Source organism: Lampris incognitus, chromosome 14 (assembly GCF_029633865.1).
Source record: "Lampris incognitus isolate fLamInc1 chromosome 14, fLamInc1.hap2, whole genome shotgun sequence".
NCBI lineage: Eukaryota > Metazoa > Chordata > Actinopteri > Lampriformes > Lampridae > Lampris > Lampris incognitus.
The window spans coordinates 21,578,880-21,593,722 of NC_079224.1; the positions used below are offsets into that span (position 1 = coordinate 21,578,880).

Sequence of the window (14,843 nt, forward strand, 5' to 3'; positions counted from 1 at the left end):
ATGCCATTTCAACAGTGCCCTGGCCCCTAAATGCTTTTCAAAACAAACCCCAGCCCCATTGGTTGTAATGTTTTCTACCCCTCCATTGGTTGCTGTGCATCATAATTACCTACCCCATTGGTTGTTACAATTTGGATGTTTCCCCATCTTATTGGTTTCTGTCCAACCGAAATTAGGGGCGTGACACTGGGCAACGTAAACTGTATGATTATTTGTGGAAAAAAAACATTAGCAGCTGATGAGGGTGAGACGCACGAAACAAGCCGGTACTGCAATGTATTAAAATCTTTTTTCCTGTATCCGTGTTGATATTCTGCTCCTCATTAGTCGAGCACTCACAACACCATTGACGGTTTCGGGAAAAAAATGCTATATATATACGTATATATATATATACGTATATATATACACATACATATATAAGTGTATATATATACGTGTATATATATATATATATATATATATATATATATATATATATATATACACACACACACACATACATACATACATACACACATATCAGAGGAAGAAGAAGAAGAAGAGGCGGTATCATGGAAGACTAAGCCCCTCCATGGGCTGTACCATCGACAGATAGAAGACATGGCTGACATCAAGAAATCCTACCAGTGGATAGAAAGGGCTGGACTGAAGGACAGCACAGAGGCTTTGATGATAGCAGCACAAGAACAGGCACTCAGGACCAGATTAATTGAGACAGGTGTCTACTACACCAGACAAGACCCAAGATGCAGGCTGTGTAAAGACGCCCCTGAGACAGTCCAGCACTTAGTAACAGGGTGTAAAATGCTAGCTAGGGAAGCATACACTGAAAGGCATAAACAAATGGCTGGGATAGTGTACAGGAACATCTGTACTGAATACAGACTGGAAGTCCCCAAGTCCAAATGGGAGACACTGACAAAGATGGTTGAGAATGACAGCGCTAAGATCCTGTGGCAATTCAAGTTCCAGACTAACAAGCAGGTTCTGGCTAACCAACCAGACATTGTGGTGGTCGACAAGGAACAGAAGACAGCAGTAGTGATCGATGTAGCAATCCCAAGTGACAGCAACATCAGAAAGAACGAGCACGAGAAGCTAGAAGAATACCAAGGGCTGAAGGAAGAAATAGATCAGATGTGGAAGGTGAAATCTACAGTAGTCCCAGTGGTAATAGGAGCACCAGGAACTGTGACCCCCAAACTGGGAGAGTGGCTCCAGCAGATTCCAGGAACAACATCTGAGGTCTTTGTCCAGAAGAGTGCACTCCTAGGAACAGCTAAGATACTGAGCAGAACCCTCAAACTCCCAGGCCTCAGGTAGAGGACCCAAGCTTGAGGAAGAGACACACCACCCGAAAAAGGGTGAGAAGGAGACTTTGTGTGTGTGTGTGTGTGTGTGTGTGTGTGTGTGTGTGTGTGTGTGTGTGTGTGTGTGTGTGTGTGTGTGTGTGTGTGTGTGTGTGTGTGTGTGTGTGTGTGTGTGTGTGAGGGAGTAAAAAGGGGAGTGCGAGAGAAAAGGAAGAGGAAACATAAGCAGTAACTCCATTTTGATCACACCAGCATATGGAAAAATCAATTCGTGGTCATGGCAGAAGTTGAGAGGGATAGCTCGGTGGGGTTGCAGGGAGCAGATAGAAACAGAGATCATGAGGTCAATCAATTTGGTACACCTGTTACTCTTATCTGAACCTGGCCGCTTTGGTGGGCTGAACATGGGAATCTTTAGCACATAGTGCTGGGAGTGAATCCTCATAGATAGCAAATTCTATAGGGGAAATAAAGAAAAAGAAAAAAAGTTACGAAAATTTGTTTTGCTGCTACTCTACTAGACTGGGTGCAGCATAGTGTCAGCTGCAGTACCATGTTGCCTGGAGTAGTTGGTGTGATTGCCTTTGCCCAAGGGCATAACAGCTGCATCTGTGATCCCTACAGAAACAACTCCTCTAATAGTCTGCCCAGGCCAAACCAGAACTAGCCAGCTAGTCCTGGGATTTGATCCGGCAACTCACCAGTTCCTGGCTGGCTTCTCCTACTAATATATAGATTATAGCTACCCCCCAGAAAGAAAGAAGGGAAATCTGAAATTTTGATATAATATCAAACATATTTTATATTTATTTTGACGACTTCTGGGAATCACCTTATTTAATTTGGTTGTGAAATTTGGCACTTATGCTGTACCGGATATTAAGAGGTTGAAAAGAGACGGCAAACAAGGGATATACAGTGGACGATTTCACATACATGATAAAGAATATACTTGATAAAAATGAAAGAGATAGATTCTTACGCCACACAAGAGCCCAAGACCTCACTTGTTTCAGCATCTGCAAACACTGTACTACTGTCTTATTGTGCTGCTATACCGTATCCTGTTCAGCAGCCATATTAACATCATCGCTAAGCACCTGTCCACTGAGATAACATGAGATTTCTCATCTATATGCAAATGCTATATGCTAAGGTGAACCAAAGGCTACGGTTTCCCAATGGCTACAGGGAGTAATCCCCCCCCCCACACACACACACAACCTAACCCATCTCAGTTTCTTTCTCATTAACCAAGCTGAAGTGGTATTGCACTTACTGAACACAATGAGGTTACACTCCTCTTTACAGAGAAAAGTGCAACAATAGTATTTGCAAGGCCCATTGGCTTTCTGCCAAAATGAATGATGTTGTCATTCATATCTAGGCCACGGCTATTGCTGACAGCATAATCACTCATTTTAATGGAGACAAGCTGAAGGAGAACTTAATCCCCCCCCCCCTCCTAACCTCAACACATAAACAGTAGCACAAGCAGATAGCCACACATGTACACTCATGGCCTACAAAGGCATAGTACACATAAAATGTCATCTGCAACACTTGGGGCCTGTTATAGCTACAAAGCCATAACATGCTGGGGCAGAATTTGCAGCGGCTGTTTTATGTGTCTACAGATCTACTCCAGAGATTACGGTAAAACAGTGTCGCATCAGTAACATCTGCTAACGTGATAATGGTTCTTCTCCATCCCTGCTGTTACCAATTCAGTAGTTTTCAGCTAGGACCATGTTAGAAAATATGTCATCACAAATAAGGGTCTCAGTTCTCTCTCCATGGCAGAAAGGTCTCAAGATAGTCCAGACATCAGAGCAGTAGAGGCCAGCGTCTATTGTACAGACTCTATTTAAAAAGAATCACTATCAGGCATCTGGGTAGCATAGCAGTCTATTCCGTTGCCTACCAACATGGGGATCACCGGTTCGAATCCCCGTGTTACCTCCGGCTTGGTTGGGCGTCCCTAAAGACACAATTGGCCGTGTCTGTGGGTGGGAAGCCGGATGCGGGTATGTGTCCTGGTCACTGCACTAGCGCCTCCTCTGGTCGGTCAGGGTGCCTGTTCGGGGGGGGGGGGGGTAACTGGGGGAATAGTGTGATCCTCCCATGCACTACATCCTCCTGGCGAAATTCCTCACTGCCGGGTGAAAAGAAGCAGCTGGTGACTCCACATGTATCGGAGGAGGCATGTGTTAGTCTGCAGCCCTTCACGGATCAGCAGAGGGGTGGATCGACTAGGATGGCTCAGAAGAGTTGGGTAATTGGCCGGGTACAGTTGAGGAGAAAAAGGGTGAAAATCCAAAAAAAAAAGAAAAAAAGAATCACTATCAAGGAAACAAAACACAACTGTAGAGTTTAAGGGACCTTTCGGTCACTCCAGCTGCATAAATTAAACTCTAGACTTGTCACCGCTTGGGCTTTTTCTTACTCTCCGCTTGGCTATGATCTAAAGAGTTAGCAGTAATGTTAAGCTGAAGTGTTCATGTCATGTTTGAACTGTGACACGTAAATTTGATTTGCCACATTTGTTATTTTGCATATAGCACACAATGACAGAGCCCCTCTATGTGTGGCTTGCAGTATGAGAGACTAGCATCCAAAAGATAATGATGTGGCACAAGAAAAGTACTCAAATCCCTGTGGAGGTGTAGTAGAATAAATTAAGCGAATCAAATTTGAGCCTCATCTATCCGAGATAATATATTTAATTGCGTTTTCAGTCAATTTACTGTGAGGAGTAAAAACATGAGTGGCACAAAATGCATTTAGCTCACCGAGGATTAAGCGTGAGGCCAAGTGCAGCTGGGAGAGGGAGATGTTTGTCAATTGATTGATGTAATGTTGAAATCCAAATGAGGCAAATCTGTAAAGTTATGTACCATAGTTCTTTTAAATTACAGATTTACATCACAGGTAAACTTGCAAGGAGACTGTAATCAAAGGGGGCCAAAGAATGACTGCTGACTATTTGCATATGAGCCCACATGTGATATAAGTTCCTATATGGTCATGACTGAGGATCCAGGCCCCTTATTCTGAACAAACGAGAACAAATGAGATTGACAGAGAGAGAGAGAGAGAGAGAGAGAGAGAGAGAGAGAGAGAGAGAGAGAGAGAGAGAGAGAGAGAGAGAGAGAGAGAGAGAGAGAGAGAGAGAGAGAGAGAGAGAGAGAGAAGGGTCAAGAGAGAGACTTGATTTTCAAAAGCACATTTATTTAATTTTTCCACAATATTTCAATTGAAAGGTTGCTCCACCAATCTGTTTTAATGTGCTTCATGACACTGAAGCCACACTCACAGGCAGCAGTAGATAGTGGGGAGCAGGAGGATCAGCTCAACCACCATCAGCAGGTTGGGGAAGCTCTTTAGCCTATCAGGGTCTGTTAAAAAGTCTGCCCATACCTTGCTTTATTGGACCTGGGGCAGCGCTTTGAACACCACTTTGCCACTCCTGGTGCCCTGTCACAGCCCACCCTATCCAGTAAGTCAGCAAAGTGGTCTGTGATAACATGGAGATGGTCTGCTCTGTAACTGGCCAAGTCTGCCTCCTCTGCAGGCCACTCCCTCGAATCCAAAAAATTGGCAGCTGTCTGAAAAATCTTGTCACTCTCCACGTCCTTGAAACGGCTGCTCATGCTTTTGATGACTGCATCAAGGAGTTGGCTCTTCAGTCTATCAACGTATAAATATAAAAAAAATCCCGGTCTGTCACTCACAACATTTAATCAAAATTCATTCAGCCACCTTTCTTTTTAAATCATAGCCGCACAACATTTATAGAATAGTACATATATGGTGTTGTTAATTGCCCATTATCTTTTCGTGGCTGTGATGTGGTCGAATGATAAGCTATTCATAACACCAGTTGTAAAATAATCAGTTTGATCATTAACAAATATTTTTTTCTGGAAAACACAAAATGCTAAACCCATAGAAAATGAACCACGAGTGCAAGGTTTGACTGACAGAATGATACATAGGGCAACGTAGGTCGATAATTGCCTTCGACCAGCCATGTCGCTGCGGTACTGCGTACACAGGTCGCTCCCATTGGCTTCTGCTGAAGCGCAATCGCACTGGAGTACGCAGACAACGGCTGCGCGGGGTTTTTTCCTGATTTTTTTCCCCTCCTTTTTCTCACCAGTCGTTGCTCCACCCCTCTGCCGAGCCGGGGAGGGCTGCAGACTACCGCATGTATCCTCCGATGTGGAGTCGCCAGCCCCTTCTTTTCACCTGACAGTGAGGAGTTTCGCCAGGGGGACATAGCGCGTGGGAGGATCACGCTATTCCCCCCAGTCCCCCCGCCCCCCGAACAGGCGCCCCGGCCGACCGGTGAAGCGACCAGGACACATACCCACATCAGGCTTCCCACCCGCAGATAGGGCCATCGTGTCCCCATGTTGGTAGGCAACAGAATAGACCGTTACGCTACCCGGACGCCCGGCTGCGCGTTTTTAAAACATGATATGCTGTGGTGATCAGTTTAGCGATTACCTGACTTGCCTCAGCGTTCAAGCTCCGGCAAGGCCCCGGAGGAGGGGTTGTCGGCAGCTGCCATATGCAAGCCAAATGCTGTCGGGACTTGTTATGGCACTATGGCAGCTATGTTTTTCGGAAGCTTGACGTGGCTTTGAAAAACGATCCCGTTTTATCCGCCTTGCTCTCAAACTTCCGGCATACTGTGCAATACATAGCTGGAGTTTCGCACACATCCTCTAATGCAACCCAACTAAACTCCTGTTTCCAAGATAACTGAAATACTCTCTTGCACTCCAGTTCATAGATTGTGTCTTTATCCGCGGCCAGTTTCTCGTGACGAGTCTGACAGCTACGCATCCACATGACTAGCCTACCCAATCCTTGGTTGGCCAACGACGTGTGCCAATATTCTCCGATGCGTGCAAGGGGGGGGGGCTATACTGTGTGCCAGATAACGAGAATATAATTGATGACACGACGTGATCGACAAAAAAAATGATTGAAACATTTTTACCACGTGCCTGATCGTTCCAGTGAGTTGCTAGATTTACTAGCCCGACGTGGCATTTTACTTGGCCCGGGCAATCCTGATTGTTGAACCATGTATACCCAGCTGGATGGCACCTTCCAGGGCGGAGGATGTGGTCTTCTTGTAGGTGGTATCTCCTGAGGTGTCCACGCCTCTGTGGCCAATCATCTTCCCCTGACCGGATTGGCCGGAGGAAGAAGGCGTCTCTGTGATGAAGGTCTTCTTTGCAGCAGCATCAATAGTATATGTTTGGCCTCCCTTTTACTGGAGTCTAAAATTGAACTCTGAAGCTTTAACATTTTCAATAAAAAAATATCTCACTGACTCAGATCCATTTGTGAAAACACACAGAGTCCTGACTGCCATTAGTAAGCTCATTCAATTTATGTTTACAAACATCAAAAGCAACTCACTGAGTTTTTGTCATGCAAATCACTCGTAACAACACTCTGACCAGAAGAGGGCGTGCTGTATACGTCAGGGATAATAAGACATTTCTGTTGCCTTGTAAGTTAAGCAGTCTTATAATTCAGAAAAACCTTCATGTATTCCCTCTACTTATTCCTCTGACTACATGATAAAACACAATATAGCACCCAATTCCCAAATCCATAATTAGACTTGCTCCTCGACAGATCCTCTGTCTGCAGAGCTAAAAATGTGATTGGTGGGCGGAGGTCCCTGATTGTCAATGCCAGATTGACATCAGCTCTGTTTTGGGGGCTCCTATGTGGAAGGAACGGTGGTTAGACTCCAAAGCAACCCAAGTTCGCGGGCTTCAAAAACGTCATACATTTCCGGTGTGACATACGGGGGTGACATGCCCGGCCGGTCAGGGTGCTAAGATTTGCAATGAGATCCCCAGCGTCTGTCAGCATGTCGGGAGGATGTGCCATATGACCATCACGGAAATCCTTGCGAATCTACATCATCAGTCGCTATCTGTACTTTTTGCTTTCCTCTAAAAAGTTAAAGTTAAAAAAAGTTTTAAAAATAACAAGTTTATTCATTCATTCATTCATTCATTCATTCCTTCATTCATCTTCAACCGTTTCTCCGGGGTTGGGTCGCGATGGTGGCAAGCTAAGTAGGGCACTCCAGACGCCCCTCTCCCCAGCCACGCCCTCCAGCTCCTCCTGGGGGATCCCAAGGCATTCCCAGGCCAGATCAGACATGAAGTCCCTCCAGAGAGTTCTGGGTCTACCCAGCGGGGTCTCCTCTCAGTTTAAGTTTAAGTTAAGTTGAAGTTGTACAAAGTTTTTGTAAAAAAAACATTCCTGTAAAAAGTTGAAATACGTTAATTAACCTCCATGTTCCCCTGTTCAAGCTCGCTTCTTCTTGGCAATATTTTGCTTCCCACCCACTCACCTGTAATTGCTGAAATCTGGAAGCTGCACATTTCAGTAATTTCAGTGTTAGCCACTGATCACAAGGCAATTAAGGTTTAAAAGCTTTACTCATGGAAGCCCAAACTGTCAAACAGTTTCAGTTTTTTCCACGTTCCCATTACATTTTCCAGGAAAACCAAAAAGGTTACCCGCTGGTCACAAGCTCTGTTCCACTAAACTGTAGTGTACTTCCCCCTGTAGGTCAACCATCGGGCACAGCACACGATCTTTGTGTGTGTGTGTGGGGGGGGTGTTCTTGTACTTCCGTCTTTTAAGGACCGATTTCAGTGTTTAAAAAATCAGAGAGAGGACATTTTTTGCAACATGAGGACATTTTGGCCGGTACTCACTTCTTCAGGGGTCTATTTTAGGGTTAGGACTTGAGTTGAAAAGAAAGAAAGAAAGAAAGAAAGAAAGAAAGAAAGAAAGAAAGAAAGAAAGAAAGAAAGAAAGAAAGAAAGAAAGAAAGAAAGCCACTTTGTTTTGTCATTGCAGGGTATAATGAAATTGTAAGTTACAATGAATTTGTTCTCCGCATTTAATCAATCCAAACAGTGGGCAGCTGCAGCGCCTGGGGACCAACTCCAGTTCTTCTTTCCATGGCCTTGCTCAGGGGCACAGGCAGGAATATCAACCCTAACATGCAAGTCTTTTGGTGGTGGGAGGAAACCGGAGCACCAGGAGGAAACCCACACAGATACATGGTGAACATGCAAGCTCCACACAGAAAGGACCTTGGATGGCCTGGGGTTCGAACCCAGAACCTTCTTACTGTGAGGCAACAGTGTCAACCACTGGGCCACCACGCCACCCTTAGGGTTAAGGTTAAGCATGTAGTTCTGATGATTAAGGTTAGAGTTAAGAGCTAGGGATTGTATGTATTAAATGTGGGGTCCTCACAAAGTAAAAGTACTAGGGATTATTGTATCTGAGCTCTGTGTGTTTCTGTGTGCCTGTGATTGCATGTGTGAAAATAAAATTTAGGTGATGGGCTTACAAAAAAAGGCATGCCGCAGGAATTTTAAAGCAATAAAACTCATGAGGTCAATATTATGTCACCTAATGGGGTACAGTACAACCTAAACGAGAACATAGTCACAAGGTTTGTATTTGCTAGTGTCGTAATCACAGATAAAGTCACAAACCAATACACTGACATGTACACACAACTTTTGTCACCGATTTTAAACATTTAGTCTTGTATTGAGTTTAATCTTAAATTAATTAATCTTATCCATCCATTATCCAAGCAACGTATCCTACTCTCAGGGTCACAGGAGCCTATCACAGCAGTCACTGGGCAGCAGGCAGGGAGGCACCCTGGACAGGCCATCACAGGGCCCACACACACACACACACACACACATTCACACCTAAGACAATTTAGTACAGCCGATGCCGATTCACCTGAGTTACATGTCTTTGGACTATAGGAGGAAACCAGAGAAGCTGGAGGAAACCCACGCAGACATGGGGAGAACATACAAACGCCACACACAGGGCAACCTGGGATGACCCCCAAAGGTTGGACAACCCCGGAGTTCGAACCCAGGACCTTCTTGCTGTGAGGCGACCGCGCTAACCACTGCACCATCGTGCTGCACTAATTAATTCAATTCAATTCAATTTATTGTGATTAAAAACAATGTGCAGGCACATGTTAAAAATGAAATGAGGGCTGTGGCTTCACCAAACAGTGCAAAACAGACACAGACAAACACAGCAAACACAATATAAGATATACACACATGAAGACCAAAAGCTAAAAATAAGTTGAAAGAGCTGGAGTACAAACTATTTAAAAATATCTACAGACATTCAGTGGGTAAACAGGTTCAGGTAGGCAACAGTTTGTGGAAAGAAGCTGTTTTTGAGCCTGGTAGTGCAGGCTCTGAGGCTCCTGTAGCGCCTCCCAGAGCGCAGGGGGGAGAACAGTCCATGGTTGGGGTGGGTGGGATCTCTGCTGATGCTCAGACCCCTTCGAAGGCAGCGTTTGTGATAAATGTCTTTTATGGTTGGGAGCTGGGTACCGGTGATATGCTGGGTGGCCTTGACGATCCGCTGCAGAGCTTTCTGGTCTACTGAGGTGCAGTTGCCGTACCACACTGAGATGCAGATGGTCAGGATGCTCTCTATGGTGCAGTGGTAGAAGTTGGTGAGAATTTTGGGGTGTAGACGGGCACTCCTCAGCCTCCTCAGGAAATGCAGGCATTGTTGGGCCTTTATCACAAGGGCCTGGGTGTTTAATGTCCACGAAAGGTACTCGCTGATGTGGACTCCAAGGAATTTAAAGCTGGAAACACGCTCCACTTCCACCCCATTGATGTGGATGGGGGAGTGGCTGCAGCTTCTAGCCCTCCTGAAGTCCACAATCAGCTCCTTCGTCTTCTGCACATTAAGGACAAGATTGTTGGTAGTACACCACGATGTGAGGTGCTCAATCTCGTCTCTGTAGGCCATCTCGTCATTGTTGGTGATACGGCCAATGACTGTGGTGTCATCTGCAAACTTAACGCTAACATTTGAATGGTGAGTTGGCAGGCAGTCGTGGGTAAAGAGGGAGAAAAGGAGGGGGCTCAGAACACAGCCTTGAGGGGCACCTGTGCTGAGGGTCAGGGTGGAGGAGGAGTGGTCACCTAACCTAACAGACTGAGGTCTGTTGGTCAGGAAGTCCAGGATCCAGTTACAGAGGGAGGGGTTGAGGCCAAGGGAGAGGAGTTTGGTGGTTAGTTTGGTGGGGATGATAGTATTGAAGTGTTAATCGTATGTTGTCAATTGTATGTTAAGTCAAATTAATGTTGTGACTTTTTTTCCAGCTAAGCTTATTACATGACTTCCTAGATATGCAGATATACAATACAACCACAGTTCAAGTCATAAGCTATATTTTGTGCTAACAGAAGGGTTAAGTCACATTACAATTTCTGTCACCTATAATTTGCACAGGATTATTGTCATGGACATTCGTACACTTCATTACAAGTCTAGCTGAAGTTGTCCTACGTCATTGGTCATTTGGTAAATCTCATTCTGACTGTGCATAAATGGTTAAAATACTCTGCGATATTGTACAAATGGTTGCTACTGACTGTGAGGCTCAGGGTCACTAGGGATGCTCTGTCCTGCCTTTACCACTGATGTCCCCCCAACTCTGTTAGATTATTAGCGCAGTGTTGTCTTTACCATTGGCCATGGTTAACAAACAGAATACAAACACCTCCATGCACTATCGTTCTGATTTTAATTGGCATGGATAATTAACTTGTTAAGCTGGGGTTTTGTGCAAGGTTGTACGAGTCTCATCAGTCAACCATGTAGCCATATTGATCGGGCTATAAGGCTGAAGATGCTTGACAGATTGTTTATTTAGTCTCATGCACTCAAGAGGCTTCTATATCAATCTAAATAAAACCCAACTCGATTTGGCTTTGCAAATAAAAATTTTAATTGTTGTGAAGCATTTTTAATTTCTACTGGCATGGCTAATACCACTTTAGAAGTTAAAAGGGCCATATTTTGAACTATTGCCTCTTCATGGTTATCACACAGTCAAGCAAAGTTTAATATGTTTCTCTTTGTTTTAAAGCCTTCCCATCCACCCTGTATGTCTGTGTTATCCGAGTGTTAGAAAAGCGCTATGTAAGTTTGATTTATTATTATTACACGTAAGATCTGCTCAGACCCTAGAGACTTTTAAATCTTTGTTAAAGACCTACCTTTTCTCGCTGGCATTCAGTTCAAGTTGAGCTTGACACCGCGATTTTATTGTGCAAATATACTTTTACTCTTGTGTTTTATTTTGTTTACATTTCACATTCTTTATTTTATTGTGTTTTCTCTACATATATTTTTATTTTCATGTGTCACTTATTTTATATTTTAAGCTTGTGCAGCACTTTGGTTCAACTGTGGTTGTTTTAAATGTGCTATATAAATAAACTTGACTTAACTTTGGCAATATTGTGAACAAAGCCTACTGAAATTCAGAGAGAGAGAAACGTTTATTAATGAAGTAATTTAACAGGAAATCATTTATGTGAAAGCATCCCTGCTGTCTGCGAGACAGGCTGAAAATAAAGACTAATCCTAGTCACGTCACAGCTCGGCACGGTCAAGACGACCTCTGGAGCCATGACGTTTTTTTTTAAACGAATAAAATTAACCCGTTTATGTTATTATAAGTGTTCCGTTTATGCTAGAGATACACATTCGGAAGTTGGCTCATTCTATCTAAAATAAGACAAGTGAGACTAAGCAGGCGTAGCAAAGTTAAAAAAACAACAACAAAAAAACAACATGAAAACTGAGAACGCTGTTCGCCACCAGTTCCCACGGCCAAACGATACATTTACTAAATCACGTGTCCACGTTCGGCGGTTGGCGGGCCTCGTTGAGTGGCTGTCGGGTCCTCGTTGGACATGTAAGGTCACCCCGCCGGTGTTAGCTTCTCAGCATTGTTTGTGTCCCCGAACAGCCGTTCACTGTCGCGAAGTTCTCAATGTCTGCCTCCAAAGAACGAACCCCGACGGCGCTGCGACAGCCCAAGTGCGCTAGATGCAGACACCACGGCTTCGTCGTTCCGCAGAAGGGACACATGAAAAACTGCCCGTTTGTCGACTGCATCTGCTGGAAATGTTATCTGGTCACGCAAAGGACGAAAATAATGGCCCTCCAGAGACGGATGAAGAGGTCTGAAATGGTGGAGGTGGAGTGCGTCGCTGTCGGTGATGTCGGAGCAGCGGCTGCCGGGGCCCCGTGTGCCCCGAGCCCCCCTCGGCTGGATCCTGCCCCCCAGACGCCCCCGCAACGATTTGAGACTGCCGATGGGAAAACGTATGCCGAGCTCCAGGGTGTGAAATCTGAAGATATATCGAAGCAAGAGGGCAAGCCCTCCAAACCCTTGAGCCCCCCGGATCTCCCAAGAAGGCCCGTTTATGTGAGAGGTGAGCAGGTGTTGGACACGGGGGGGGGAGAGACGCAGTCACAGCTGAGGAGCAGGTCACGGGACGTGGTTTTAGGAATTAGTTTATCAGTCGTTTCTTAATACATTGGGTGTAACCAAACCACGGGAGTCCAAAGCCTGAACGTATTTTCAATGGAAGTAAGCAGCAGTCACCTTAGGAAAAAAATAAGATATATATAGTCACAACCATGAGATGTTTTAAGCCCGAAACATGCGTTATTTGACGGTCTTACACTAAATTATACATTTTAGTATATTAGATTGTGTATTTTTAGCCATGGTAGGTCAAAGGCTGGGTTGCATAAAGTATCTGGGCTCAGAATAAAAAGGTCTGCTTTTTGAAAAAAAAGACCAACCACTAGGCTAACTGCAGCCCTATATAACAAGTTGATGAACATGAGGTTTAGATCAAATTAGCTTTTTTTTAATGTTCTCTCTTTTCTATCCACTACTGTATAGAAATATATTCTTCTTAGTGTATTTTTTGGCAACAGTTGATTAAACTCCCAAGATTGTTGTTCAAGCTCATGTGATTTGTCTGTAGGTTATTTCAGTGTAGTCTCTGGAATTGCTTAAACATTGGCTAATCTGTTTTTTTGTTTAGATATGTATTTGCATTTAAGCTTTGTTTCATGCCTTCACTTTCTCTCCAGACCTCCCGTACCTCCCTAAATTGGGGCAGACACATTTGTACAATGCAGAAATGTTGGCTGTTCCTTCCATGGGGTATCCCGTCGGACTTTTTGCACGTCACCCTAGTGACTACCCTCATTCACTGGCGATGAACAGGGCACCCATGCCACCAGGGCCCTACAAGGATGGCCAACGTGGATCCTTATTCTTCCCCCATTTTCAAACTGGCACAAGGCCTTACCCCTCCCGACCCGTAAGTGGTCATTTGGTTAAAATGATGGTTGATTGATTTTGTGGTCAAGTGGAGAGTTTTCTTGTTTGTTTGGGGATAATCTTGGGTCCCCATCTTATTGTGAAGTTTCTATTTCGATTAGAAGCATGCACCACCTGGTTTTTATTCTTGTGTTTTTGTTTAATTTATTTTTCAGGATCCCAGAGGGTTTTTTCATGCCCCTTACCCATCCATGTACCCGATGCCCTACCCAGGCGAGCTGATGCAGCCACAGCCCCAACCTTTTCCCAAAGACAAGGAGCATGGCACAGCTACAGTACATATTGAAGGTAGCAAACACCCGGAAAAGTAAAATATAATTTTGTAATGTCTCCTCTAGTAATTGTTGATAATTCTGCGTTTGCTCTTTGAAGACCGCTGGCCTTTTTTTTACATCTTGATACCAAGAAAACAAAAATGTGCTGCCTACATTGACATTGCACTGTGTCAAAGATGCTGTTGTTGATTACACTGTTCTGTCACTACAGATGGCCCTACTAGCCTGAGCAGCAAAGTCTTAGGTGAATCCTCCCCGGAGAACAGCACTGGGTCTTCCTCCATATGATAATAGTTGTTATTATCCCACATAAAGTTATTGCTAATATTATTAGACCATATGATATTGACCCTAATAATTTCAATTGTTTTTAGACCGCATCATAACAAACATACACTCCCACATACCACGGTTCATCTTGTTTAAAGTTTTTGCTTAGGTTGCATTAACTTTTGCTTACATACAATTTATTGGTTAAAAAATGCGAAAAAACAGTTATTTCTTGTTTGTTACCTTTTGCAGTGTTTCAAGTGACTTTTTTTCAGTTAATGCTTAGCTAATAACTGTTAAGTTAATGATGGTTAACTGTAGAGCGAGAAACTTTCACTGTACCAATATTTTTCTTTTTTTATCAAGGTATTTCGGGAACGGTGTTTTTGTTTCAATAGTCTTGTTTATGAAAATAGTTTAAGAGCCAACGCACGGATCTGTAAAATCTGAGCCAATGTTTTTGTTATTGCAGTGTGGCATTTAATGTTAAAGCCAAGTTGTTCATTGTTGCTCCTTGAGTTTTGTCGCTTAATTGAACTTGTCAAAAATGTTGTTAATATATTTTCATAAAACGTTATTACTTGATTTTGTTTTGACAAGATATTATGTAATACACACTGCAAAGGAGTTGGCCTGACTTGTTTTTTTTCTGGTAGGAGTTTGTGACATTGCAAAGAAATGTAGGATGAAATATAAGTTAAA

The 14,843-nt window shown here is 43.9% G+C and overlaps 1 protein-coding gene across 1 annotated transcript; it reads left to right on the top strand.

Annotated features, from left to right (window-relative positions):
* Positions 1–12,225: 12,225 nt before the first annotated feature.
* Positions 12,226–14,159, top strand: LOC130124368 (doublesex- and mab-3-related transcription factor B1-like). The gene is made up of 4 exons (XM_056293825.1): positions 12,226–12,670; positions 13,344–13,576; positions 13,752–13,884; positions 14,083–14,159. The coding sequence occupies exons 1-4, from the start codon at positions 12,226–12,228 to the stop codon at positions 14,157–14,159; spliced, it is 888 nt and encodes a 295-aa protein (XP_056149800.1).
* The last annotated feature ends 684 nt before the right edge of the window (positions 14,160–14,843 follow it).

Bases quoted from the DNA above. Each gene is read 5' to 3' on its own strand.
- LOC130124368 (XM_056293825.1), top strand. From the start codon at position 12,226: ATGTCTGCCTCCAAAGAACGAACCCCGACGGCGCTGCGACAGCCCAAG. The intron at 13,577-13,751 runs GTAAGTGGTCAT...TTTATTTTTCAG, and splicing joins GGCCTTACCCCTCCCGACCC to GATCCCAGAGGGTTTTTTCA. The intron at 13,885-14,082 runs GTAGCAAACACC...CTGTCACTACAG, and splicing joins AGCTACAGTACATATTGAAG to ATGGCCCTACTAGCCTGAGC.